This window comes from Trachurus trachurus (assembly GCF_905171665.1).
Source record: "Trachurus trachurus genome assembly, chromosome: 4".
NCBI lineage: Eukaryota > Metazoa > Chordata > Actinopteri > Carangiformes > Carangidae > Trachurus > Trachurus trachurus.
Window position 1 is genome coordinate 9,502,600 of NC_139898.1, and position 21,452 is coordinate 9,524,051.

The 21,452-nt window shown below is 39.9% G+C and overlaps 2 protein-coding genes across 3 annotated transcripts in view; one reads left to right on the plus strand and one right to left on the minus strand.

Moving 5' to 3' along the window:
- Nucleotides 1–16,302, minus strand: part of LOC310984653 (oxysterol-binding protein-related protein 1-like) — a 28,592-nt gene extending 12,290 nt beyond the window's left edge. For both annotated transcript variants that reach the window (XM_083969922.1, XM_083969921.1), the window contains exons 1-16: nucleotides 16,093–16,302; nucleotides 13,783–13,912; nucleotides 13,622–13,707; nucleotides 13,457–13,531; nucleotides 13,200–13,311; nucleotides 12,958–13,043; nucleotides 12,244–12,388; nucleotides 11,350–11,417; nucleotides 11,199–11,243; nucleotides 7,939–8,012; nucleotides 7,706–7,769; nucleotides 7,501–7,602; nucleotides 5,092–5,214; nucleotides 4,921–5,002; nucleotides 4,722–4,828; nucleotides 708–870 (exon numbers count right to left, since the gene is read on the minus strand). In XM_083969922.1, the coding sequence (XP_083826048.1) occupies nucleotides 708–870; nucleotides 4,722–4,828; nucleotides 4,921–5,002; nucleotides 5,092–5,214; nucleotides 7,501–7,602; nucleotides 7,706–7,769; nucleotides 7,939–8,012; nucleotides 11,199–11,243; nucleotides 11,350–11,417; nucleotides 12,244–12,388; nucleotides 12,958–13,043; nucleotides 13,200–13,311; nucleotides 13,457–13,531; nucleotides 13,622–13,707; nucleotides 13,783–13,906 (1,456 nt within the window). In that variant the 5' untranslated portion in view covers nucleotides 13,907–13,912; nucleotides 16,093–16,302. The remainder of the gene's footprint in view (nucleotides 1–707; nucleotides 871–4,721; nucleotides 4,829–4,920; nucleotides 5,003–5,091; nucleotides 5,215–7,500; nucleotides 7,603–7,705; nucleotides 7,770–7,938; nucleotides 8,013–11,198; nucleotides 11,244–11,349; nucleotides 11,418–12,243; nucleotides 12,389–12,957; nucleotides 13,044–13,199; nucleotides 13,312–13,456; nucleotides 13,532–13,621; nucleotides 13,708–13,782; nucleotides 13,913–16,092) is intronic.
- Nucleotides 16,303–16,621: 319 nt separating this feature from the next.
- The window catches only part of impact (impact RWD domain protein), a 34,085-nt gene continuing 29,254 nt past the window's right edge, over nucleotides 16,622–21,452 (plus strand). The window contains exons 1-5 of the mRNA XM_083969820.1: nucleotides 16,622–16,777; nucleotides 18,464–18,592; nucleotides 18,706–18,758; nucleotides 18,887–18,949; nucleotides 19,085–19,170. Of these exons, the coding sequence (XP_083825946.1) occupies nucleotides 16,730–16,777; nucleotides 18,464–18,592; nucleotides 18,706–18,758; nucleotides 18,887–18,949; nucleotides 19,085–19,170 (379 nt within the window). The 5' untranslated portion in view covers nucleotides 16,622–16,729. The remainder of the gene's footprint in view (nucleotides 16,778–18,463; nucleotides 18,593–18,705; nucleotides 18,759–18,886; nucleotides 18,950–19,084; nucleotides 19,171–21,452) is intronic.

A 21,452-nucleotide genomic window follows, 5' to 3' on the forward strand; every position in this document is an offset into this window, starting at 1 on the left:
CCTTTAACAGTCTCTGTGACTGTCACCACAAAAACAAACAAGACAAACAAAGAATATCAGCCAATGAATAATAAATGGTCTGTATCATCCTACAACACACGGTTTGATTGGGTTGGAATGCAAGTGAGTCATTTTCATTAAAGCAGATGGCAATGAAATAAAACAAAAATAATAATATTTCTAACCTCTGCTATGTTAGGATTAGATACACATGCTGGTTCTATCTAATTCAGGATGTAATTATCTCTTTCTTTATATATAATCTGTACACACACATCTATTGGCAACAATAAAAGGCAGATCTCTCATGCAGCTGCATGGATACACTTCATTTCTCTCAGTCTCGACATGTTATATCTTTCCTTCAACTGGGGTTCTGGTTACACGAGGGGTCAAAACGTTAGTTTCAAATAAAAACGAGCAAAATCCTCAAGCATCAGCCAGACATATTGTTTTAATGCTACTCCACCACGCAGGCTCTCAACACCAAAGACAACAACTCGTGTGGAAATTCTTTTTGCAACACAACCAGGAAACGGGAGCTTACGTCACGCTTGACGAGCGACAAACATACCAAAGACATTCACTGGCGGGAAAAAGTATTCCAGTGTCCTAGACGAGGAGGACAGAGTGGTGAGTGTGAGCAGGAGCTCGTTCACAAAGTCTCCTGCTTCTCCTCAGCGTGTTTGATAGCTCTGTCAACTCACCAGACACGGCGTCGTGGAACTCATCCTCACTGAGGACGCTGCGCAGCGAAGATCCCTTGACGACGGATTGCTCAAGTTCGTGATGCTCTGTGGCCAGAGTCTGCAGAGCCTCAGAGAGGATCTTATTCTTCTCCACCTCCTGCTCCAATTTCAGACTGCGCACCTGAGCCGCACACATGCGCACACACACACACACACACACACACACACACACACACACACACACACACACACACACACACACACACACACACACACACACACACACACACACACACACACACACACACACACACACACACACACACACACACACACACACACACACACACACACACACACACACAGAAAGAGAATCACTCACTCACAGAAACATAACCCCACAAGAACTGCATCCTCCACATTCGATAGCAAATAAATATTCTCATGGTTACCAGATATTCATTCCCTCACTCATTACAAAAATAATGTGTGTGTGTGACTAGATGGGCAGTGATGGCAGCAGGTTATGCTGACTGACTGATACTCCTCTCTGCACCGTCCTCTCATTACCCGACCCATGGAGAGAGACAGAGCTGGGGCTGAGAGGGATGCGACATGTTTACCTGTACTGGTGAGCAGCTGCTGTGACGCCGCCGTCTCAAATGGCCTGATGGAGAACATGATTCCCATGGAGGAGAGGGGATCCAATGACAGGTAATGGACTCAGATATAAACCAATCCTCCTTTTTACCGAACACATGAACATAGATACTCTAATAATTGAGCTGCTTTAATTGAGTTCTTTCTTTCTTTAAAAAAAAAAAATACTGTATACCAGTTCTGTTTCATCTGCAAAGTTAGAGAGTGCTAATGAGGCAGTGTTTTGCTGTCAAAGAAACACTAGAAGGAACATTTATAGTATTTTATAATCTAGAGGATGGAGCAGCCGGTGAAGTAGGGTCAGGTGAAGTGAATCTTGAAGGGATAGTTCAACATTTTGGCAAATTGGCCCATTGCCAAAATCCCTATAGTTTTAGACGTAGGTTTGTTACCTTTATTTGTCGGTGCAAGCTATTTTTAGAACGGCGGAGCAGAGCCGCGAGCTGCTCAGAGTTACGCTACGGAGGCTAATAGGATTTCTTAGTTTCCCTCGTCAAACTCATCAAATACACAATCCAACAACTCCAAAACACTCTGGTGGACAAGTTGTGACCTGCACATTCACCTTTTCGAGGCAAATGCAGAGACTGCTTGCCGAAAAACTGCCCCAGACAGGAACACGCATCAGCAGTTTTGCATGAATTTGCCTCGAAAACAACTCTGTCTTGTAATGTTCCGTTATTATCTCATAGCGTGGTGAATGTGCAGGTCACAACTTGTCCAGCAGAGCGTTTTGGGTTAGGGTTAGGGGTTTGATGAGGGAAACCAAGAAATCCCATGAGCCTCTGTGGTGTAGCTCTGAGCAGCTCGCGGCTCTGCTCCGCCGTTCTAAAAATAGCTTGCACCGACAGATAAAGGTAACAAACCTACTGCTAAAACTATGGTGATTATGGCAATGGGCCAGAATGTTGAACTATCCCTTTAAAGACCAGATAATTTGCTATTATTTCACTTTACTGAGCTCTACAGAGAATGTTCCAGCTGCTTGACCCCTCCATACGTGGTGCTGAAGTGCAAACCAGCGCTGCAGGAGCTGGAAGTGATTCAGGATCTGTCCTTTTCAGGGTAGAGGAATAAGAACAGACCCTGCTGCTTCATTCACACTGTACTGCGTTGTGCAGACTGAGATATGCTGTACATATTTGAGTTATTCATTGAGAACATAGGCCTATTCCCGCCGAGTTCTGAGACTGTGAGCGCTTTATTACCAGCTCTGCCTCTGCAGATCATAGTTCAAAAGGCTGCACAGCTGAGCGATTGAGGCCCGGCCCAGGTGTAAATCCTGAAAGCAGTGGACTGGCTGTCAAAGTGCGAGCATTCAAATGGTTTTTGGCAGCTCCTCTGCACTCCAGTGGAGCCATCTCCTCTGAAGATTGAGAAATTCAGTTATCTTGTTTTTTCAACCCACTCATACAAGTGGGTGGAAAAACAAGAGAGTGGGGAAAACAAGAAAGCTGATGAGCACACCATGACTGAGACTTTGGTATCCAACAGTTCTGTCAGTGTGGGTAATGTTCGAGTTCCATGTTTTATTTGTTGAGAGGAAAGTTATCAGAGGCTTGAAGGGATAGTTCAACATTTTGGCAAATTGGCCCATTGCCATAATCCCTGTAGTTTTAGCAGTAGGTTTGTTTCCTTTAATTGTTGGTGCAAGCTATAGACTATAGGGATTATGGCAATGGGCCAATTTGCCAAAATGTTGAACTATCCCTTTAAAATGTTAAGGCAAACACACCTTCATTCACACATACTGTACAATGCACTACAGCCATAATTTGAATTATTACCTTAATGTATTAGTACTGTACTGTAGTACTGTTTACTGTATCGTGCAATGTCTGTATAGGGTACATTGGTACTGTTGAGAGTGCGTGATGCTTCAGAATGTGTGTGGATCAGTGAATGAATGATGTTGTGTGAGTGATGTATATTGTTTTAGTATTTATTTATTTTATTCTCCTGTCTTTTTTTTTAACGAGTCCGTATCTGACTGTGCACTTTGAATTTCGTTGTACACACAAGTACAATGACAATAAAGTATCTTGAATCTTGAATCTTGAATCTTGAATCTTGAATCTTGAAGTGTGATTCATCACTGCATCCGCATGCAACAGGCATCAAACAGACAGCTGCCCTGCTGCTTATCAGTAGCGAGTGAAGAGCAACTTATTCTGGTGTGACGTCCAGACAGAGATCTGTTCGGAGGAGACACTCCCACTCTCAGATCTGATTATGATGAAACTGAGATATGACTTCTCTGATAAATGTTGTCAATTTCATGCATCATCAGTGCGCATGGCTTTCAATTCAGACAGTTTCTCATCACTTCTTAGTGACTCAGTCCCACTGCAGGAGAAGCACTGAGCATTAGTGGTGGGCAGTATGAAGATGCACTGGACTATACAAATCTGTCTGATGTCAGATTTTGTTTCTATAGTTTATATTGTATTGGCTATACATATATTATAACACATGAGTAGGATTGATTATGGCAGCAGTTGAATAACAGCAGCCTGGCAAGTGATGTGCCAGTCAGAACACTACTGTTTTACAGACTGGAATATTTTGACTACATGTGTCATGATTCACATCTACTGACCAGACTACTGACTTTGTGGGTTGACATTTGTGGTTTTGAGTGAAATACTTTGACACATATTAGAAGGATTTTGCCTCAGAAGTTCATGTTCAACACGAGACAGTTATACTTTGTGTTTGGTGTTGATTAACATTTAGATAGAGACTTTAGACTTTTTGACTTGAATTGTTTTATCCACGGACACTTTCTAAATTGATTTTCCACACAATGCACCATACTGTATCACAACTGTATATAACAATGTCAAACTTATAAAATTTCATTAGCTATAGGGGACTGTCTCCATTTCACAAGTCCTTCTTTGTCCCTGGAGGGATGTAATCTCCCCACTGAACCCTTTTATTAATCAGATCCATTGAATGAGATATAAAGAAAACCCACAGCTGACAGTTTATAATCACTACACTGCACCGAGCTGCTTTCATGAGGAGGTGTGAATTGAGCTGACACTTTCTTATGATGTGTTTTGTTTCCAGAGTCTTTAAAAACAAGATGATTATATATCAGAGGGTCACTTGGTAAGGATCCTGTTGATTACAGTATTTATAATCTTCATGTGTGTTTAAATGATCAGTTCACTCACATATTTTCTTACGGAGCACTGAAGATTGCTATTTTTGAAAATGACGATCCAGATACTACTGACGTCTATTTCACATTCATGTTAGTGGGTTGACAGGAAAAGTTTTAGAGCAAGTCTTTCCAAGTTCCAACTTTTAAATGAATGGGAAACTGGTGCTGTACAACCCTGTCCCAAAGAGGTAGACACTCACCCCGTCCTGTCTGGAGAAAAGGCTGAGACAGACGCTGAGACTGGAGGTGGTTTCACCGGACAACTCGCAGATTTCTTGCATCTTCTGCAGTATGGATGATGGAAAGCCTGAGGGGACAAACGTAATAATTGGAATATGTGTATATGTGTTTGTGTGTTAAAAAAAGAAACTTAGTTGACAATAAAATAACAGGCTTTACTTTCTGCAAGCCTCTCATTTTTCAAAATGGACAGGAAAGCTGCCACCTCCTTCTCCAGCTTCTTCTGGCTGGCCTCCGCTGCCTGGAGTCAGAGAGACAGAGCAGACCATGATGCTACGCTATTTTATGACATACTAATTACTGATCCTCTCTTTCTTTGTTTACAGCCACCTGTAGTGATTCTGTTAACTCCCCAAGTGACACCACTTCCTCCTCCTCCTCCTCGCTGCCCTGGTCTTGGGAGCAGTAGTGTGTGCTGTAGGCAGAGTGCTCCTCCAGTGCCTCCAGCCACGCCTGGAAGACAAAGACAGATTTCTTTTATTTGTTACAATAACTTAACACATTAGTGATTTAGGCAGCTAGTTGTGGCCTTGGTAAGATTACAACAACTAGCAACTCATCCTCATGTGAAATATAAAATCCTTTCATTGCCTTGCCTACAGTATTTAATTCAAAATGCAGATACAACCAAAGACTGAGAACTAATGTTATGATATAAAAATAAAATATGAACTAATCACAGTTTGATAGAATCAAGCAATCTATTATTCACTAAAATGAGTTGGGTACTGATAATAATTTAGCTCTAAGTCTAAACGGAAGAGATTGATATCATGGGAAATGTGCTTTTTAGCTGAATCACGATGGTTGATAGACCACTCTCATATCAGTCTGCCTGGCTCTGTGTGTACAGACTGAGATGTTGTTGTTTTTTTTGTTTAGTTTTTTACTACTGGAGTGTAAAGATGCAGAGCTTCCTCACCTTCCCAGTTGTTATACTATATCTATGCTATGCTAAGCATCACGGGTGGAACTTAACATCTGAGATCACTCACTTCTCCCTGTGTAGTCCACTTTAAAGTGAGTAAGCTATTTTATAGTGCTGTCCCAATGTATAGTGAGAATTATTACACTCCAGTGGATTTATACTGTCCCTCAATGCATCATTAACAGGGTTTTAAACCTTTTCAGCTGCTACATTTTGACAGACATGTTATCACGCCATACACTCAATCAATCAATTTGTTTATTTCGGGCATGTCAATTTAAATCATCATCATCACACGTCATCTTAGTTCAAATAATACAATACACATGGCCGAAAGGGAAAGCGGGAGAAGCAAAAGCTTATCTAGTCCCGCCCCCTTTACACTAATACAGTACATCCCCCGTCCATTCATGGTTTGGAGAAGTGTTCTTTTTGACAGTTGTACCTTATTTTGTACATGATTGTTTCTATGTTTATTCCTCTCTCACCCCCAGAGGTCTGATATAAAGATGTGCAGTCTATGGCTCTAACTTATCTATGAAATAAGAGATTATTTGATGCTTAGAAATTATGACAAATTCATCATAGAACAATGTTTTTGTTTTCAAACCATGGCCACTACAGCTCTCTGCTGCACCTCTACCTGTCACTCAGCAAAGGAAACAAAGAGAAAAAACCTTCATTCTCCTGGTCCAATAATGGAAACACTCATCAACTCAAAGTCTCTACTTTTCTCACTAGGCACTTCTTTGGAAAAGATTGATTGATTGATTGATTGATTGATTGATTGATTGATTGATTGATTGATTGATTGATTGATTGATTGATTGATTGATTGATTGATTGATTGATTGATTGATTGTTTTATTTAAGTGTCATAAACAAATGTATACATTCAAGAGTGGCTGGCTATAGTGTGTCGCCTTAAAAGGAAAGAAAGGAGAATTAAAAAAAACAAACAAACAGAGCACAATAAATCAGAAACAAACAGACAGGCTTCCAGGATACAGAACAACAAGCAGTAAACCATGGTTTTATGTGGGATATAATCCTTCCTGTCTCAATTTCCAAGCCCCATCAATGAATCTAGCTAGAGCATACTGTAGATCTCCTCCTTAAAAAACCAACACAACATATCGTGTTCAGACATCCAGAATAAGTCTGGGTTCTTTGTCTGGACTTCCTCATACAGGGAATGTCTCAGTTTTTCATACAGAAACAGAAAATGCAACTCATCTTCAACAGTGCCAAGGTCACACAAAACACACAAGCGCTGCTCTTCTGGTATACCCTTGTACCTCCCTACTTCAATTGCTAAAGGAAAAGTGCCAGATCCTTGGTGGTGTCTGAAAAAGTCAAATCGAGCTCTGGTAGCTGATGTCATGATTTGAGCTTTTCCAGGACATTTGACTTTTTTTTCTCATTTTACATAATGTTTTCCTTGACTGGAAAATTGGTCAACCATTTTCCAGGGTTTCCAGGTTTTCCAGGACACGTGGGAACCCTTGTGCTGCAGGGGTCGTACTTTAGCCAATCCATCACCCCACAGCCTTCAACAAAGTAAATCATGCTAACTTTCACTAATGAACACCACTTATCTGATGTTTTAAGCCTGAACACAATTAGCAGCAGTAAAAAACTCATGTGAAGCTATAAACCAACTGCATCACAATCACATAACTTCAGTGTTACCACCACTCAACTTCAGATTTATCTCTGACCTCTTCTAAGCCTCTCCTATGAAAAGGTTACACAAAACGGACGACACACAAAACGTTAATTTTTCAAAGACAATCAGAAGTGAAACTCACTTTTCTTGTTGCCTCTGGGTCGTTTTTGGGAGACACCTTGAAGTGGTGCACACTGTCATCGAAGCACTTCAGAGTAAAAAAGCAAATATCTTTCGCTCGGATCTGGGAATAAGAGCGAAAGTAATGCATTGTACGAAGGTTACACACAAAAAATCATTACAGTGGTTTAAAGAAAATTGAGTGCAGTTTGCCGTTGTCGACTCACCAAGCAGTGGGCGTGTGTGAGTGACTTGCAACCTTGACGCCTGGCATTAGAAGCAGCATCTGACCTTAATATGAAAGAGAATGCTTTTTTGCTGAGGTCTTTTCTTTTGCAAGAATACATTGAAGTTGTGTAAAAAAAAAAAAAAAATTCTTCTCAAAGCTCCACTTCATTTATCTATTCTGAAGATGTTTGCCCTTGTCTGATTTAAAGACCAGTTGAGAGATGGTACTTACTGTTTTGAGTACCAGGATAAAACCCCATCCTGAAGAATGACCCAGTAGGAGCGCCAGCCAAAAAACCTGGAGCTCTGCAGGACGACACACAGGAGAAGAATCAGCCATTTGCTTTTTGGTGAATTCTATCATTGTTTAATGTTTCTATATTGTAATTTTAGTTGTGAGTGAGCACAGCAACTCAAAAGAATATAATACTGCTGCATTTACTGCAAATGCTAGAAACAAAAGAAGCCACAATACACCCACACTCGAACCAAAGGTTTAGGTCTAGGTCTCGGTTTGCTCTGCTACTTAGAAGGATTAAAAATTAAAAAGTCAATTTACAGGGTTTTTGGTTCTGTGGTCACTGGAAGCTTCCATAATTCCCTATTTCCGAAATTTAAATAGCACTCTCACAGCATCCAAGTGGTAATTACAGCAGGGATTAATACACATACAATACAATACACATCTGGTGTCCTAGAATTTCTGTTCAGAGAACCGTGTCAGTGTGGCTGAATCTAAATTAACTACAGTGCTTATTTTCACTGTGATCACTCAGGGAAACCCGGGGAAACTGTGGCTGCAGCAACGAATGCCAGCAGGATGTAAGCTAATTGTTGATTGTGTATCATTAATGTTGACTGCTATATTCAATATTTTTCCATCTGGGTCACTCTGTCTACTGTAATGGCAGAGCTATTGCCCACAGCAGGCAGCTGTTTTTGGCAACTGAGTGAACACAACTGGCACCAACAGACAGAGGTGACAACTGGCTGTCAACATAGTGGAGCATTTAGCTGCTAAATACTTGCTTAATGCTGTTCTGGTAAGGAACTGTTGCTAACACATTAGCTATACAAGCTGACATGTGTCAATATGTCAGCGTTGTGTTTATGAATGTGATTGTGATGAAAAGTCATTTGACAGGTGATACTGATCATGTAAGACACCAGCTTAGCTTAGCAAAAGAGCATACATACTATTAAATCAAGCAATAAGGCTACCACCCATCAGTGGGTGTGGGTTTATTATCAACAGTAAAATATTTATGAAAGGTAAAACCAAACTGTCTTTCATTTCAACAGCAGCACCAAATTCACACTTGATGGTCCCACTTGAACTGACCTCCAGTGACAGTAAACCAACAAGCTGAGCCAGGCATAGTGAAGGGAGGATGTGAAAGAGACAGACAGCCTCAAAAATGTTCTAATCACTTAACATGACTAATAAATGAATAAAAACAATAATAAAGCCCTACCATTTTCCTAAATTGACATCAAGATGATTACAAGTTGAATAGCACGATTAAACTATTGTTTTGTATTTGTGCAGTACATACATACTTAATTCATTGATTTATGTTATGTCATCTTATGACAGTACTGTCATTACTATCCAAGTTGTTCTAAATTAAACTTGAGTCACTGCCACTCGAGTGGCTGCAGCTGTTGTAGAGAGGCTCCATTCAAACACAAATGTAACTACAAGTCTCTTTAAGTGCAGACTAAAAGCAGGACAGGTCCTTAATGACTCTGTGGATGGCTGCATCCATTCAGTCTTCATAAAGGTTAATAAATCCACAAATATTGCTGTGAAAAGGGTCTACTGATCACACTATATGCAGTTTGTACTGTACATATCATTTCACTTGTTTCAATGTCTTTTTGAACAACAGTCATCCTGTGTGAGTCAATGAGCCTGCAGTGTCTCGTTCCTAAATGTGACCATGGGGTGTGGAAGTCAGAAGGTGTAGCCATGATATGCAACGCAAGGATGAGTGGCATGTGTGCTGTGGAGGTATTATGCTGCAAGGATAATACCAAAAATAAATAGATGTCAGCAGTTAGAGGGAGAGAGCATGGGAGGTCATGGGTCAGTCTACAGAGTGCAAAGGCCAGGTGAACTGTATCAGCTGACAACCCTCCAATGACAAGTAATTGCCTGCTGTGTTTGGTCAGAGAGACTAGACCCCCCAAGACCAGGGGGGGCATCACATCAGTAAAGTCTGAACTATCTTTGGGATCTTCTGTCTGATCATTGTCTTTACGTTCATTGAAGCAATAATCACCATCCAAATCCAACCCAAAGGTTTGAAACACATCTTGGGCTTCCTCAGTTTCTTTTACAGATTATTTTTCAGAATAAAAGCAGACACCATATATATTCCCTGGGGGCAGCCAGTTTTAGTCTTAGTCCTTTTTGCAAGCAAAAAATAATTAGGATGACCTTCACATGGACATCGAATGTCTCAAGTGATATTATGGTCCTAATTAAAAACACACTGACACGGCCCTCAAAATCAGCAGAGCTGTAACTGCAATAATAATACATTGACAAAATGGCAAATGAAATGTGTTGTTAAGATGAATATTCATATTTTGACATATAAAGTAGTGACAGTGGATAATCTTTGTAGAGTTTACTACAGCTCATTGTTTGATGGTAATGAGTGAAACACTTTGTGGAAGTTCATTATGTCCGAATGTAGTATTTAGTTTTCCTTTTTTCTTTTTCAAGACAAGAAGTTATTTCTCATAGCTTGTATGAGAAACTTCTTGTCTTGAAAAAGAAAAAATGAGAACTAGGTAATGAGTGAAGAATTTTACTTTTTTAAGGTTTGTACAGTAAACCCATACTATAACCTGGTATTAAGAGTAATAATGGCATGTTATAAAATGTGCTGAATGTGTTTGTGTTTGCTCATGTTGTCTCTACATGCAGTGAGCCTGATACAGTATCTCTGTTTTATTTCTTCTTTCAGAGCGCAGAGGTCTGCTTGTGCCCAGTTGAGATGTGGTATCTTGCCTCTGGCGGTTGAAACTGGATGTTTAGATTCAATTCCAGATGAGAATAGAAAGTGTCACCTGTGTGACTTGAGTGAGGTTGAAAATGAAATGCATTTTGTATTTTACTGTCCATTTTATCATGAATTTAGACATAAGCTATTCCTTAAAATGACCACGGAATGTTTGTTTTCTATGTCTGATGATCATAGACTAACATACCTGTTTCGTGAAAAAGTGTTTTATTTAGCTCAATATGTGTTGACTGCTTACCAACAGTGCATGGGTGTGCTACTGCGCTTTATGTTTGATAGTGGATTACGCTTACTGAGGACTGTATACGTCTGGATAGCATACAGTATGTGCAGATGTTCTTTTGTTTATTGTTCTTTATTACTTGCGTGTCTTGTAAGCCCATGCGGGCTTTTAGTGTACGACACCGTGAAAAAACCCCAAAACAGAACAAAAAACGTTCTAATTCCCTGAGCTTACCTTCCACAGCAGTCCCTCAAACTTCTTGACGTGATGGGTCATACCCTGCAATGTACAGATGAGAAAATAAATGACAGTTAGAAAAGAAAGGAAAATCAAACAATGAATGGAAGTAACTTCACAGGGAGTCGACATTCAGATGAGCACTTACTCGAAGAGCGCTGCCTTCAAGGATCTGCTTCATTGCCGTATCGCTGGCCAGGTCAAACACTGACTGGTCTGGGACACACGAGACAAGTGTATTGTCTTAAGCACAACAGAGCCCACACACACATGAAGTGAAGAAAAAGGACTGCAAAAGTACAACAACTGTTTTTAGTTTTAGTAGCTGTTGAAAATTAGTTTAGTTAATTAGTAATTAGTAATTATTCAATTAGTTTGTGCCTCTCATGCTATTATATATTTTTTTCACTAATAATACTGTAACATTCAAGTCATAGAAATGACACCTTTGTTTTGGCAAAAATAATTAGATGTTAGCATTTCTGCAGAAATGAGAGCTGATCACTCAGTTGGTTACTTATATTCAGTGAAGAAATGACCATGAGAAATTTATTCAAACTAAGAGCAGAAATGAAAAAAAATTAAAATAAATATGCAGCATATCGTCAATATATATATATATATATATATATATATATATATATATATATATATATATATATATATATATATATATATATATATATATATATATATATATATAGGAGTTTGGGGATGTGCAGCTCGTGAAAAGATAAGCCTGGTGTCTGGTAGATTTTTCTCATTGCTGGCTGAGACTCCCACAATCTTTTCCCTCTTGACCTGTACTTAAGAAGAAGATGACTGGAGTTTTTGAAGAGGGGTGTCTTTAAGCGAGCTTGAGGGTGTGTGACATTTCTCAGAGGACTCCTCGATCACTTTGGTAAAGCACACAGTGGCAGTGGCTAGCTACCTTAATCTGTCAGAAAATTGTACACTGTAGAGCCGTTTCCTCTTGTGAAAAACAAAGTGTTCCAATTTTTTTATTACACACAGGAGTCATTTGTTCTGACTGGCCTCTTACTGTTCTTGTTCTTGATATTGGGCCTGGCTCCGCTCTTCAGCAGCTTGAGGGCACACTGCCTTTGGCCTCTGTAGGCTGCACAATGCAGCGGGGTGTTGCCCAGCAGGTCTGTGCAGTTGATATCTGGAGGCTTCTTCCTGCTGAGCTACAGTGAACAAACAGGACGACAACAGATGGGCTGTCTGGATCCAAGTGTCCTGCCTTTCCTCTGGTGCAATTAAGACATGGAGAAGTGAAACTAAGAAGTAAACTACGGCTCTATAATTTCTCGCTCTGTGACCACAGTTTGGGGCAGGAATACACTTTTCAATACTTTATCCCCACAAGAGCTTTTCTCAATGAGGTCATCATTGCCAATTCTTTTGTTGTCACTGACGAGGGCGTAGTTGCCTCTAGACACGCTGTGACTCGTGAAGACAGTTGAGAATAAAACTGTCATTTCAGGTACAAATATATCTACAGTAAACTTTACCCACAATAACACTCCCTTTCCCTTTCTGCCCCACCTCTGCTGCAGGTATTGCCCCAAATGAGCTCAAAATGTGATAGAATAGAGTAGAAAATACTTTATTAATCCCTAGAAGGGAAATTCAGATCGTCCAGCACTTACATAACCCAAAATAATATGATATAAATGATATAAAAAAGTTAAAACATGTATAGCCTAACATGTAATATCTAAATACATGTACTGTAACTGTGTGTGACACTAACCAGCTGAGTCAGAGTTGAAAGGTCTCCTTCTCGTGCAGCTTCTAAAAGTTTCTCCTCCAGCTTCCTCTCCTCTGTTCTTTCAGCCGCTGGTGTCCGAGGTGTACAAGAACGAGAAACGCATGCTCTCACAATTTGCACATTATGTAAACAAAGTGTATGCATATTAAAAATCAACACAGAGATTTGTAATTAAAAAGAGAAGCTGTCATGAAATTTCTTAAATGACAACGTGTCTCTCTCACCTTCCAACATGCTTCTGATCTCTGCATTTTGCGTGACATCTTTGGGAATCTGTGCTGTCCCATTGATGACAGTAGCGCATGCATCATAGTGCAGCAGCAGCATGACAACCTCCTGATCAATACGTGATTCATTGATTGATTGATAGACTGAATGGATGAATAATGCGTGCACAAAATCATACTATCAACAAAGAGATGCAAATATTGGAAGGAAAACGGAAAGTTTGAGAGGAGAAATTGATTACACACTGAGGTACCTTTCTTCCTGTGAAGGCGGCTTTGTGCAGAGCTGTGTCTCCGATGTTATTGGGCAGGTTGACGTCGGCCCCCGCCTGCAGAGTATAACAACACACTCATTGGCTGTGCACTCATGTAAAACCTACAGATAGTTAATGTGACAAGGTTCAAAACCTCCACTCTACCTTAAGTAATTCCTCCACTACATCTTTGTGTCCAAAGTAACACGCCAAGTGCAGAGGCGTCCATCCCAGGTTTGACTTACTCTTGCCTAAGGAAACGTTACACACCGCATTAAACCAACACTGTCACTGAGATTTTTTTCCCCCATGTGGTAGTCATGTACCTTTGCAGTTGATGTTGATCTGCGTCTCCTCTTTGATCTTGGACATGAGGAGCTTCTTAATCCCGGGCAGATCTCCGTTCCTGGCGCAGCGCAGGAACTGCTCCTCTGGGTCCAGTTCCTCCATGGAGCCCTGCAGAGGAAACATATTGTACTGTGAGCTACACAAGGTTTATGCTGCTATATCCAAACCTTTTCTGGCTCATGATCCCATTTTGACATCACAAATCTCTGGCGACCCCGTCAATCAAGATGTGCCAGCTCAGATATTTTTATATGCTGCATTTTATTTGAACTTGATTTAAAAAAGAATATTAATTAGTTTAAAAATTATTTTTATCAGTAATTTTTTTAATCAATTACTGGACATTTCAGGCGACCCCATTTGAATTCCAGGCGACCCCACATGGGGTCCCAACCCCAAGGTTGAAAAACACTGTGCCATGTAGTGGCACTCCAGCAACTTTGTCCCTGGCAATAAAGATGGGGGACAAACAAGCAGACAGATTTTAATGAATAATATGATCATAATGAGTCCATCCTCTGCACACACACACACACTCTCTCTCTGGTGAAGACCTGCACTTTAATTATTTCTACTAAATACCCCTATATAGGGCAAAAGCCTGTATCTGGCTGGATTGTGTCATGTCATTGTAAGTGAGTAAGTAGTTGAAAACAGTTGTTGAACAGATGTAAACAAATGTCCACATCACATGCTATTTATTTGTATTCAGTCCAGAGTCAACAGGTTTCAGCTCTTTATCTGTTTACTTCTCTCTTCCTCTGTCTCACATAACCAACACTTTAATACAGGATTTTACTTCTTATCTATGTGATTCTTTTCCTGTTTCCACTGTTGAACAAGTTTGAAGTAGTGACTGAAACACAGCCCATTAAGACAACTTCTTTTGTTTTTTTGCCAAGCTGTTGTCGACTTGACTTTATATCAGTATCATCTGACAAAATCACCAAACAGTCAGAAAAAGACATTTGCCTTTAAGACAAAAATATGTGGCCCTGAACTCCCTCCCTAGTGTTTATCATCCTATATTGTTCATGACATGTGAGCAAAAAGTCACAAGAGTTTCTTTTGTCAGGAGGTGCAGGACAAGAGAAGAAGGAAATCAACATGATTACAAAATATGTCAGTCACCAGAGCAGTGTTACAGTAAGGAACTGAATCTTTCCTCCCTCTCAACAACCTCATGACACATCAGATTTGTGATCACAATGTTAGTTTGCACAGACAGAAAAGAGAAAGCTCGCTTTATGCAGTGGTATAGACTGTCATGTGGCTGTGAGCAAAGATTGATGAACCCACATCAACAACGAAAGATGAATCAGATAGTGTTACTGTGAGGTCTGCAGGACATACGGAAGAAAATATTGGCTGCCACTGAAACATGTTTACCTGGCTGGGACTGGAGAGCATGTGACAAAGGCAGTTACTGCATGCCTGTCGTTCTACTGATAACTTCAGTCTGACTAAGAGACATTCAAACACTCTGGGTGTAGACTGTAACTACATGGTATGTTCAGTGGACCTGCAAAGTTGTCTTTGACATATTGACCTATACATTTTGACCTATTAAATCTCTTTATTAAGTCTCTTGTTTGAGCTGCTGGCCATTAGGCTGAAATGATAATTATCAACTCACAGAAAAAACTACTAAACTACCTATAATAAGAAGAAGAACAATTGCTATGATTTGAGTAAAAGCAGCAGACAATTGATTATGTCCTTGAATATTTAGTTTCACACATTAAGAAGCTAAAAATAGCCAAGAAAATGCAAATTAGTTGAATTTTCTTCTTCTCTCTCATCCATCATCATCAACCATGGCTCCTCAGCCCTGGGAGAGACCTGAACCCAGACTAGGAACCACAAGATTGAACTACCAAACTAAGCATAATTTTACAGTGTGATATTTAATCATTATCAGTCACATACATGTTTTTGCAGTGCAGTGAGTATTTGTACTGTGGGATTAGGATTATGAATCCAAACTAGTTAGTATTATGTAAAGTAGGAGTAGGTACGATAGGATTAGTTCCCCTACCAGTGCTGCCTTGTAATTTACATCTTCTTGTCCAGATTGTATCAACAAACATGAGCTCATTAAATATGATATGTTACGATATACTGTAGCCTATAACACAGTTTACTCCCAGCCAGCTGTAGACCACGTTTGGGATGAAACCAGGTGTTTGACTGCAACAGCTGTGAGCAGGTGACACCAAACAGGCTTGTCTGACAACAGGATAACACGCATAACGATGAGCAGGCAGTTCAAACAGTCTCACTCTTACCGCTTCAGCTGGTCCCGTCCTGTGAGCTGAGGTCCAGAGCTGCTCTCTCTCACTCGGGCCCCCGGGTCAAGCTGCATGTGATGCTTTAAGCCTCTGAGCCGTTTTCCTGCCGCTCTACCGCCGCGCGGACACACCGACGCATCTCTCTATCAAATGAACACGCGCGCGCACTCCTCATTTACCGACTCCAGCTGACGGTGAGCTGACGGGTGGCGAAATACAGCTGTCTGTGTCACACTCACTCATATCTCTGTTTTCTGTTTACACTCGCGTCAGCTGATCTCTGCAGAGCGGAAATATCCCGTGTGACTCGTTGGCGCCTTTCAAAATAAAAGCTCGGGCGCTTATTTCAAACCAGAATAAAGTTAAAATAAGATTCAAGTCGTGCGAATTGTTACACGTGATCTTCCGTTTAGCATTAAAAACCTCATACCAACAGGTAAACGCTCTGTTTGTGGTTCTGCCAAATCTATTCAAACGCTTCACCTTTGTTGAGTGAAAAACGACTCATATCCTACCGGAAAGAGTACCCGGAAGAAGTTTATGCTTACACACACATGCAGGCTGGAGTTGTATCCTACATTAGTTCGATCTCCTTGACTTCTCCACCTTTTCAACAATTGACACTTGTGAACAAATGGCCGACATCATAAACCAAGAGAATGAAGGAGATCTTCAGGCTCAAGTAAGATGTTTGTCCTCGACAGCCTGTCTGACTGATTCAAGACAAGGCTGGCAAGTTGTGTTTACTGCCTGATTACTCTCAGTGGCCTGCAGAGCTCGCTCAAGACAATTTGAAGTTGTGGACAGGTGTAACAAAGGTCATAGGCCTACAGCAGACAGCTCAATAACAATCAGGCACAATAAATCTGACAACTCTGAGATGAATGGCACAACAAACCTTTCAGTATCTGTCTGAGAATCATAATGGTCCTATAATTAAAGTGCATAGACCATAAAATAAAGAGGAACACACACACGCACACACACGATCCAGGTAGCTCCCAAGGTGGCTGGATTAGGGGTGGGCGATATGGCAAAAATATCATATCACGATTTTTTTTAAATGAAGTCACGATTTCGATTTCATCACGATCTTAAATCGAAAAAAGAAAAACAGACAATGTAGGCCAAAGAGCCTTTCTGAACAGATTTTAATCTAAGTAGTTGCAGTTTTGCCAACATGTGCAAACAACATAGTAAAAGGTAAACAACAACACTCTGATAAAGTGGACTCTTGCAACATAAAAGGTAGCTTTCAATAAACATGAAAGTAAAATATTAATGAAGACATTACTGTTTGTTTTATTCAACACAGTCATTTTAACAGGATTTTAAGTGTATCAAAACTAAATAACTAACTAAATAGCTGATTGAAAAGGGTCAAATAAAAATACAAACTAAAGTAACTGTTGTTATCTCTTTTAGCAAACTTTGCAAATGTCCTTTGTTTGCGCTTTGCAGCATAGAACTGCAATTTATAGAATGTGCCCCAGACGATCCTACGATCTCTGCACTTTGGCAGATCGTCTACACACTCTAATCCTTCACGATCTAATATCGCCATATCGCCCACCCCTAGGCTGGATTCATTAACACAGTTTGTCTGTGATGTTTGAAACTTAGCAGGTGCTGCACAAAGGCTGCACATCAGCCAAAAAATAGGCTACACCACAGATCAGCACCACATCATTTAACCTTCAGCTCTGTGCATGAGAACAGAGCTTCTTTTTACTCGGTGTGTCTGTCATGGTTGTGCCACTCACCCTACTGAGAGTGCATTCAGATCAAAGTGTCCAATTTTGAAAGCAAAAAGGAAACCAGTGAAAAACACAGGGGTTTGTTTAACAGCACTCACTGAGAAGCATTGTGATGATCCGTCTCCAAAGACTTGACTCCATTTCTTAACTAGACGGACAGAGATGTCATGTTTCCTCAATTTAAAAAAAATGTTTTTTGTCAAAGGAAAATGAACTACTAGCTATGTTGTATGAGAGTGGAAAGTAACATTGATGTAGATGGTGGCAAACCTCTTATATTTTGTAGCCTACAAACTGAGCACAAACATTTAATCTCCTTAATCCATCTTTTGTTAGCAGTTTAAAATCAAATCCTAATGAATTAGTCAAACAATGTTTTGTCAGGTTGTGAAGGGAATATTTTTGTTTATCATGCAGATGGTATAAACCTGGGGATTATTAAAGCTCTGGTGTAGTATTGTGTGCTTTGGATGTGAATTTTATTCAGGGAATTTTTCAGCTTTAAACACATCACTGGTCCAAATGATGAAATGACTAAATGGATTAATTCATACTTGAAGCTGACAGACACACATTGATGCTTTTATTATGTTTTGACTTTCTCCTTGTAGATTGAAGAGGTGGAGGCTCTGTCATCCATATACGGTGATGAGTGGTGTGTTATAGATGAAGCATCCAGAATATTTTGCATCAAAATATCCAACGACTTAGACAAGCCAAAGCTGACGGCATGTTTGCAGGTAGAGGGAAAATGTTTTATATAATATCAGTCCATATATTATCTTATATCAGTCACATGTGCATTTTGTTTTTGTGTCAAGTAAGTTTATGTTTTTTTTCTTCACATTGATAGATAATTCTCCCACCTGATTATCCCAGCGCAGCCCCTCCCATCTACCAGATCAAGTAAGTCAATTTGCCTTTCAAATGTAATCTTGTGGCAATCTGCTGAACTGATAGAACAACAACATGCCACTCCAAAGCCCACTCCTCGTGCTGCTCAATAACCCTCTGTTTGTTCTCGGCTTTTATAGTGCGGCGTGGTTGCGAGGCCCTGAGAGGGCCAAATTGGCAAACAGCCTTGAAGACCTCTATGTGTGAGTACCTCTCATAATTGGTGACTTCACGAGGACACGCTGTAGAGTGACAACAAAGGCCTTTCATGATTGTTTCCCTGGCTGTCTCTCTTCAGTCGGTGCCTCATATATTGAAAATTATTCAAATCTCGACAGGGAGCACATGGGAGAGAGCATCCTCTACCTGTGGGTGGAAAAAATTAGAGAATTCCTGGTGGAGAAGTCCCAGAGCTCAGAAACAGGTAAGGTGTGAAAAATTAAATTCATGCTTTGGGGCGACGCTTTTATGAGCAGTTTGTGATGTTTTGCGGTGACACTTGAAAGAAGCTTAATAGTGCTTTAGGCTGTAGAACAGTAAGTGCAGATATTTTTGTTTCACTCATTGATTTTACTTGACCAGTTGTTAAACTATGTCTCTTCAGTAACTGTCGTCCATGACATATTTCAGTGCGACAAATTTACCACACAAATTTATCTGTCAACAATTAGGGCTTTTCATCTTTATTCAATAACAAAATGACAGCGGTCTGTAGCAGGTGTTAGCAGCAGGAAGATAATGATTGTCTACCTGACTTATTTCCAGTTGATTTACAAAGACCATCAAAAACTTAAATAGGTTCATGATAAAGCAACATATAAAAATGATGCAAATTAGATATACAATTAAAAATGCAATGTAATATTTGAATTTATTTATTCAGGATAGCCCCTTGAGATGAATCATGTAATTTTCGAGGGGGTCCTAATAACTAAAAAATAATACAGTTGAAGTATCAAAGCCTCAGTCCACGGAGAAATTCACAGAGCCTGTATTTAGATTCTGAGCCTTTATACCATGTGTCACATGTCACATTATGTCACAACAAAGCAGTCATCACTCTCAGTGACGTCCTGAAACAATGTTTGTGCAACAAGTGGCATGGAGAAGAAAGGTGAGACAATTTCACAGATCATGAAACCGAGTCAAAAACCTGCATCAGTGTACTCCAGTACGATCACTGTCATGTGTCAAGTTCAGTTTCAACCTGAACGTCATTCATCAGGACTAGAAATGTTTCAGTTGTGATGAGTTAATGTTAAAACAGTTCACCAAATGAAAGATAATGTAAAAGGAAACATTCAGCACACTACTCCTTTTATTATTTCTGCATATGAATTGTAAATTGCTGCTAAATAGCACAAACCATAATGATGATAATGAATGAGGCCCTGAGAAGTCGGTCATTTTGCTTTATAATAAATTATATAGAATTAAATATTGTCTCATTACTGTTACTTAATTCACTCTGGAAAAGTGTGTATCCACATGGTCAAAGGAGAGCTGAGTTACCACCACGTCCAAAACCACAAATATATCTACAGTAAAAAAAAAAAAAACACTGGAGAAGTGTAAAATATGGGAGTTTGAATCACTTTTAGAAGAGAAAGAGGGTTTAGGCTGTTTTTTGTTCAATGATAGAGCTATCTGCTGTGATCTGAAGCTGTCGTTAGATGAACACAAAGGCCTGTAGGCGCTTTAAAAAACCCTTCGATGTCTGACTGAATTAAGATCAATATCTTTGTAATGCCTTCTGTTACCTCGGCAAAAAGTGTTGATGTGTAAAAAGAGCAAAAGATACCAAGTGACAGCATGAGTCAGGTTTTTCTGGTGGTTGGTCCGGTCTGACTACAGTTCAGACCAGTACTGTCTATTATTAAGGCTGATGGTCTCCTTTGAGCCACAAGCCTGGAAAGCATTAACTCTCCTCTCCTTTGTTGTGGAGCACAAATCGTCCTCTCTCGCATGTGGTATTAAAAATGACTGTTGGCAGCACTTTGGTACCGAGGTGCAGGTTTGATGGCTTGTTCCCATTCAAATGACACAGACATGGTGGAGAATGGGAAAAATAAGGCTGAAGACACACATTTCAAAGAAAAGGGAAGGACTTGAAAAGGAAAAAGAAATATTGTGCCTGATGATAAAGTTCGGTTGAATGAGACCAGACAAAAAGCAAAAAACATCAGAGCAGTGATTTGTTCCTAAACACGGAGGCCCTCGTTCTTTGAAAGATTTCTGGCAGCTCTTGTGTGTGTGTGTGTATTCACAGAACAAACAGTCGACAATAAACAGCACAGGCACTTCTCAGCTTCTGTTAGCTCAACTTTTATTGTGTCATTTCCTGTTTTTATCATGGTCATCTGTGGTGATTAAGCAGGAGCTCATCTACTTCTAATGAAAAACATTAAATGATAAACCCGGGGATATTTTCCTCTTATTAAGTCCAATTTAGAAGAAACGAAACAAAAAACAACACCATTGATTGAAGTGCCGGTATTTTCTGTGACATGCTGTGTAGACCAAATTTTAAACGTATTTGTGATTCTTTGTTAGTTATACAAAAAGCTCTGTGCTCTGCTGTCAGACCAGAGCATTTTCTTTTCTTTCTTTTTTTTTTAACTTTAAAACATGTATTTACATGTACAAATGACCAGAGCCTTTTCATGATGAATATGTGTTGAAAACAGAGGTAGCAACAGATTGTTC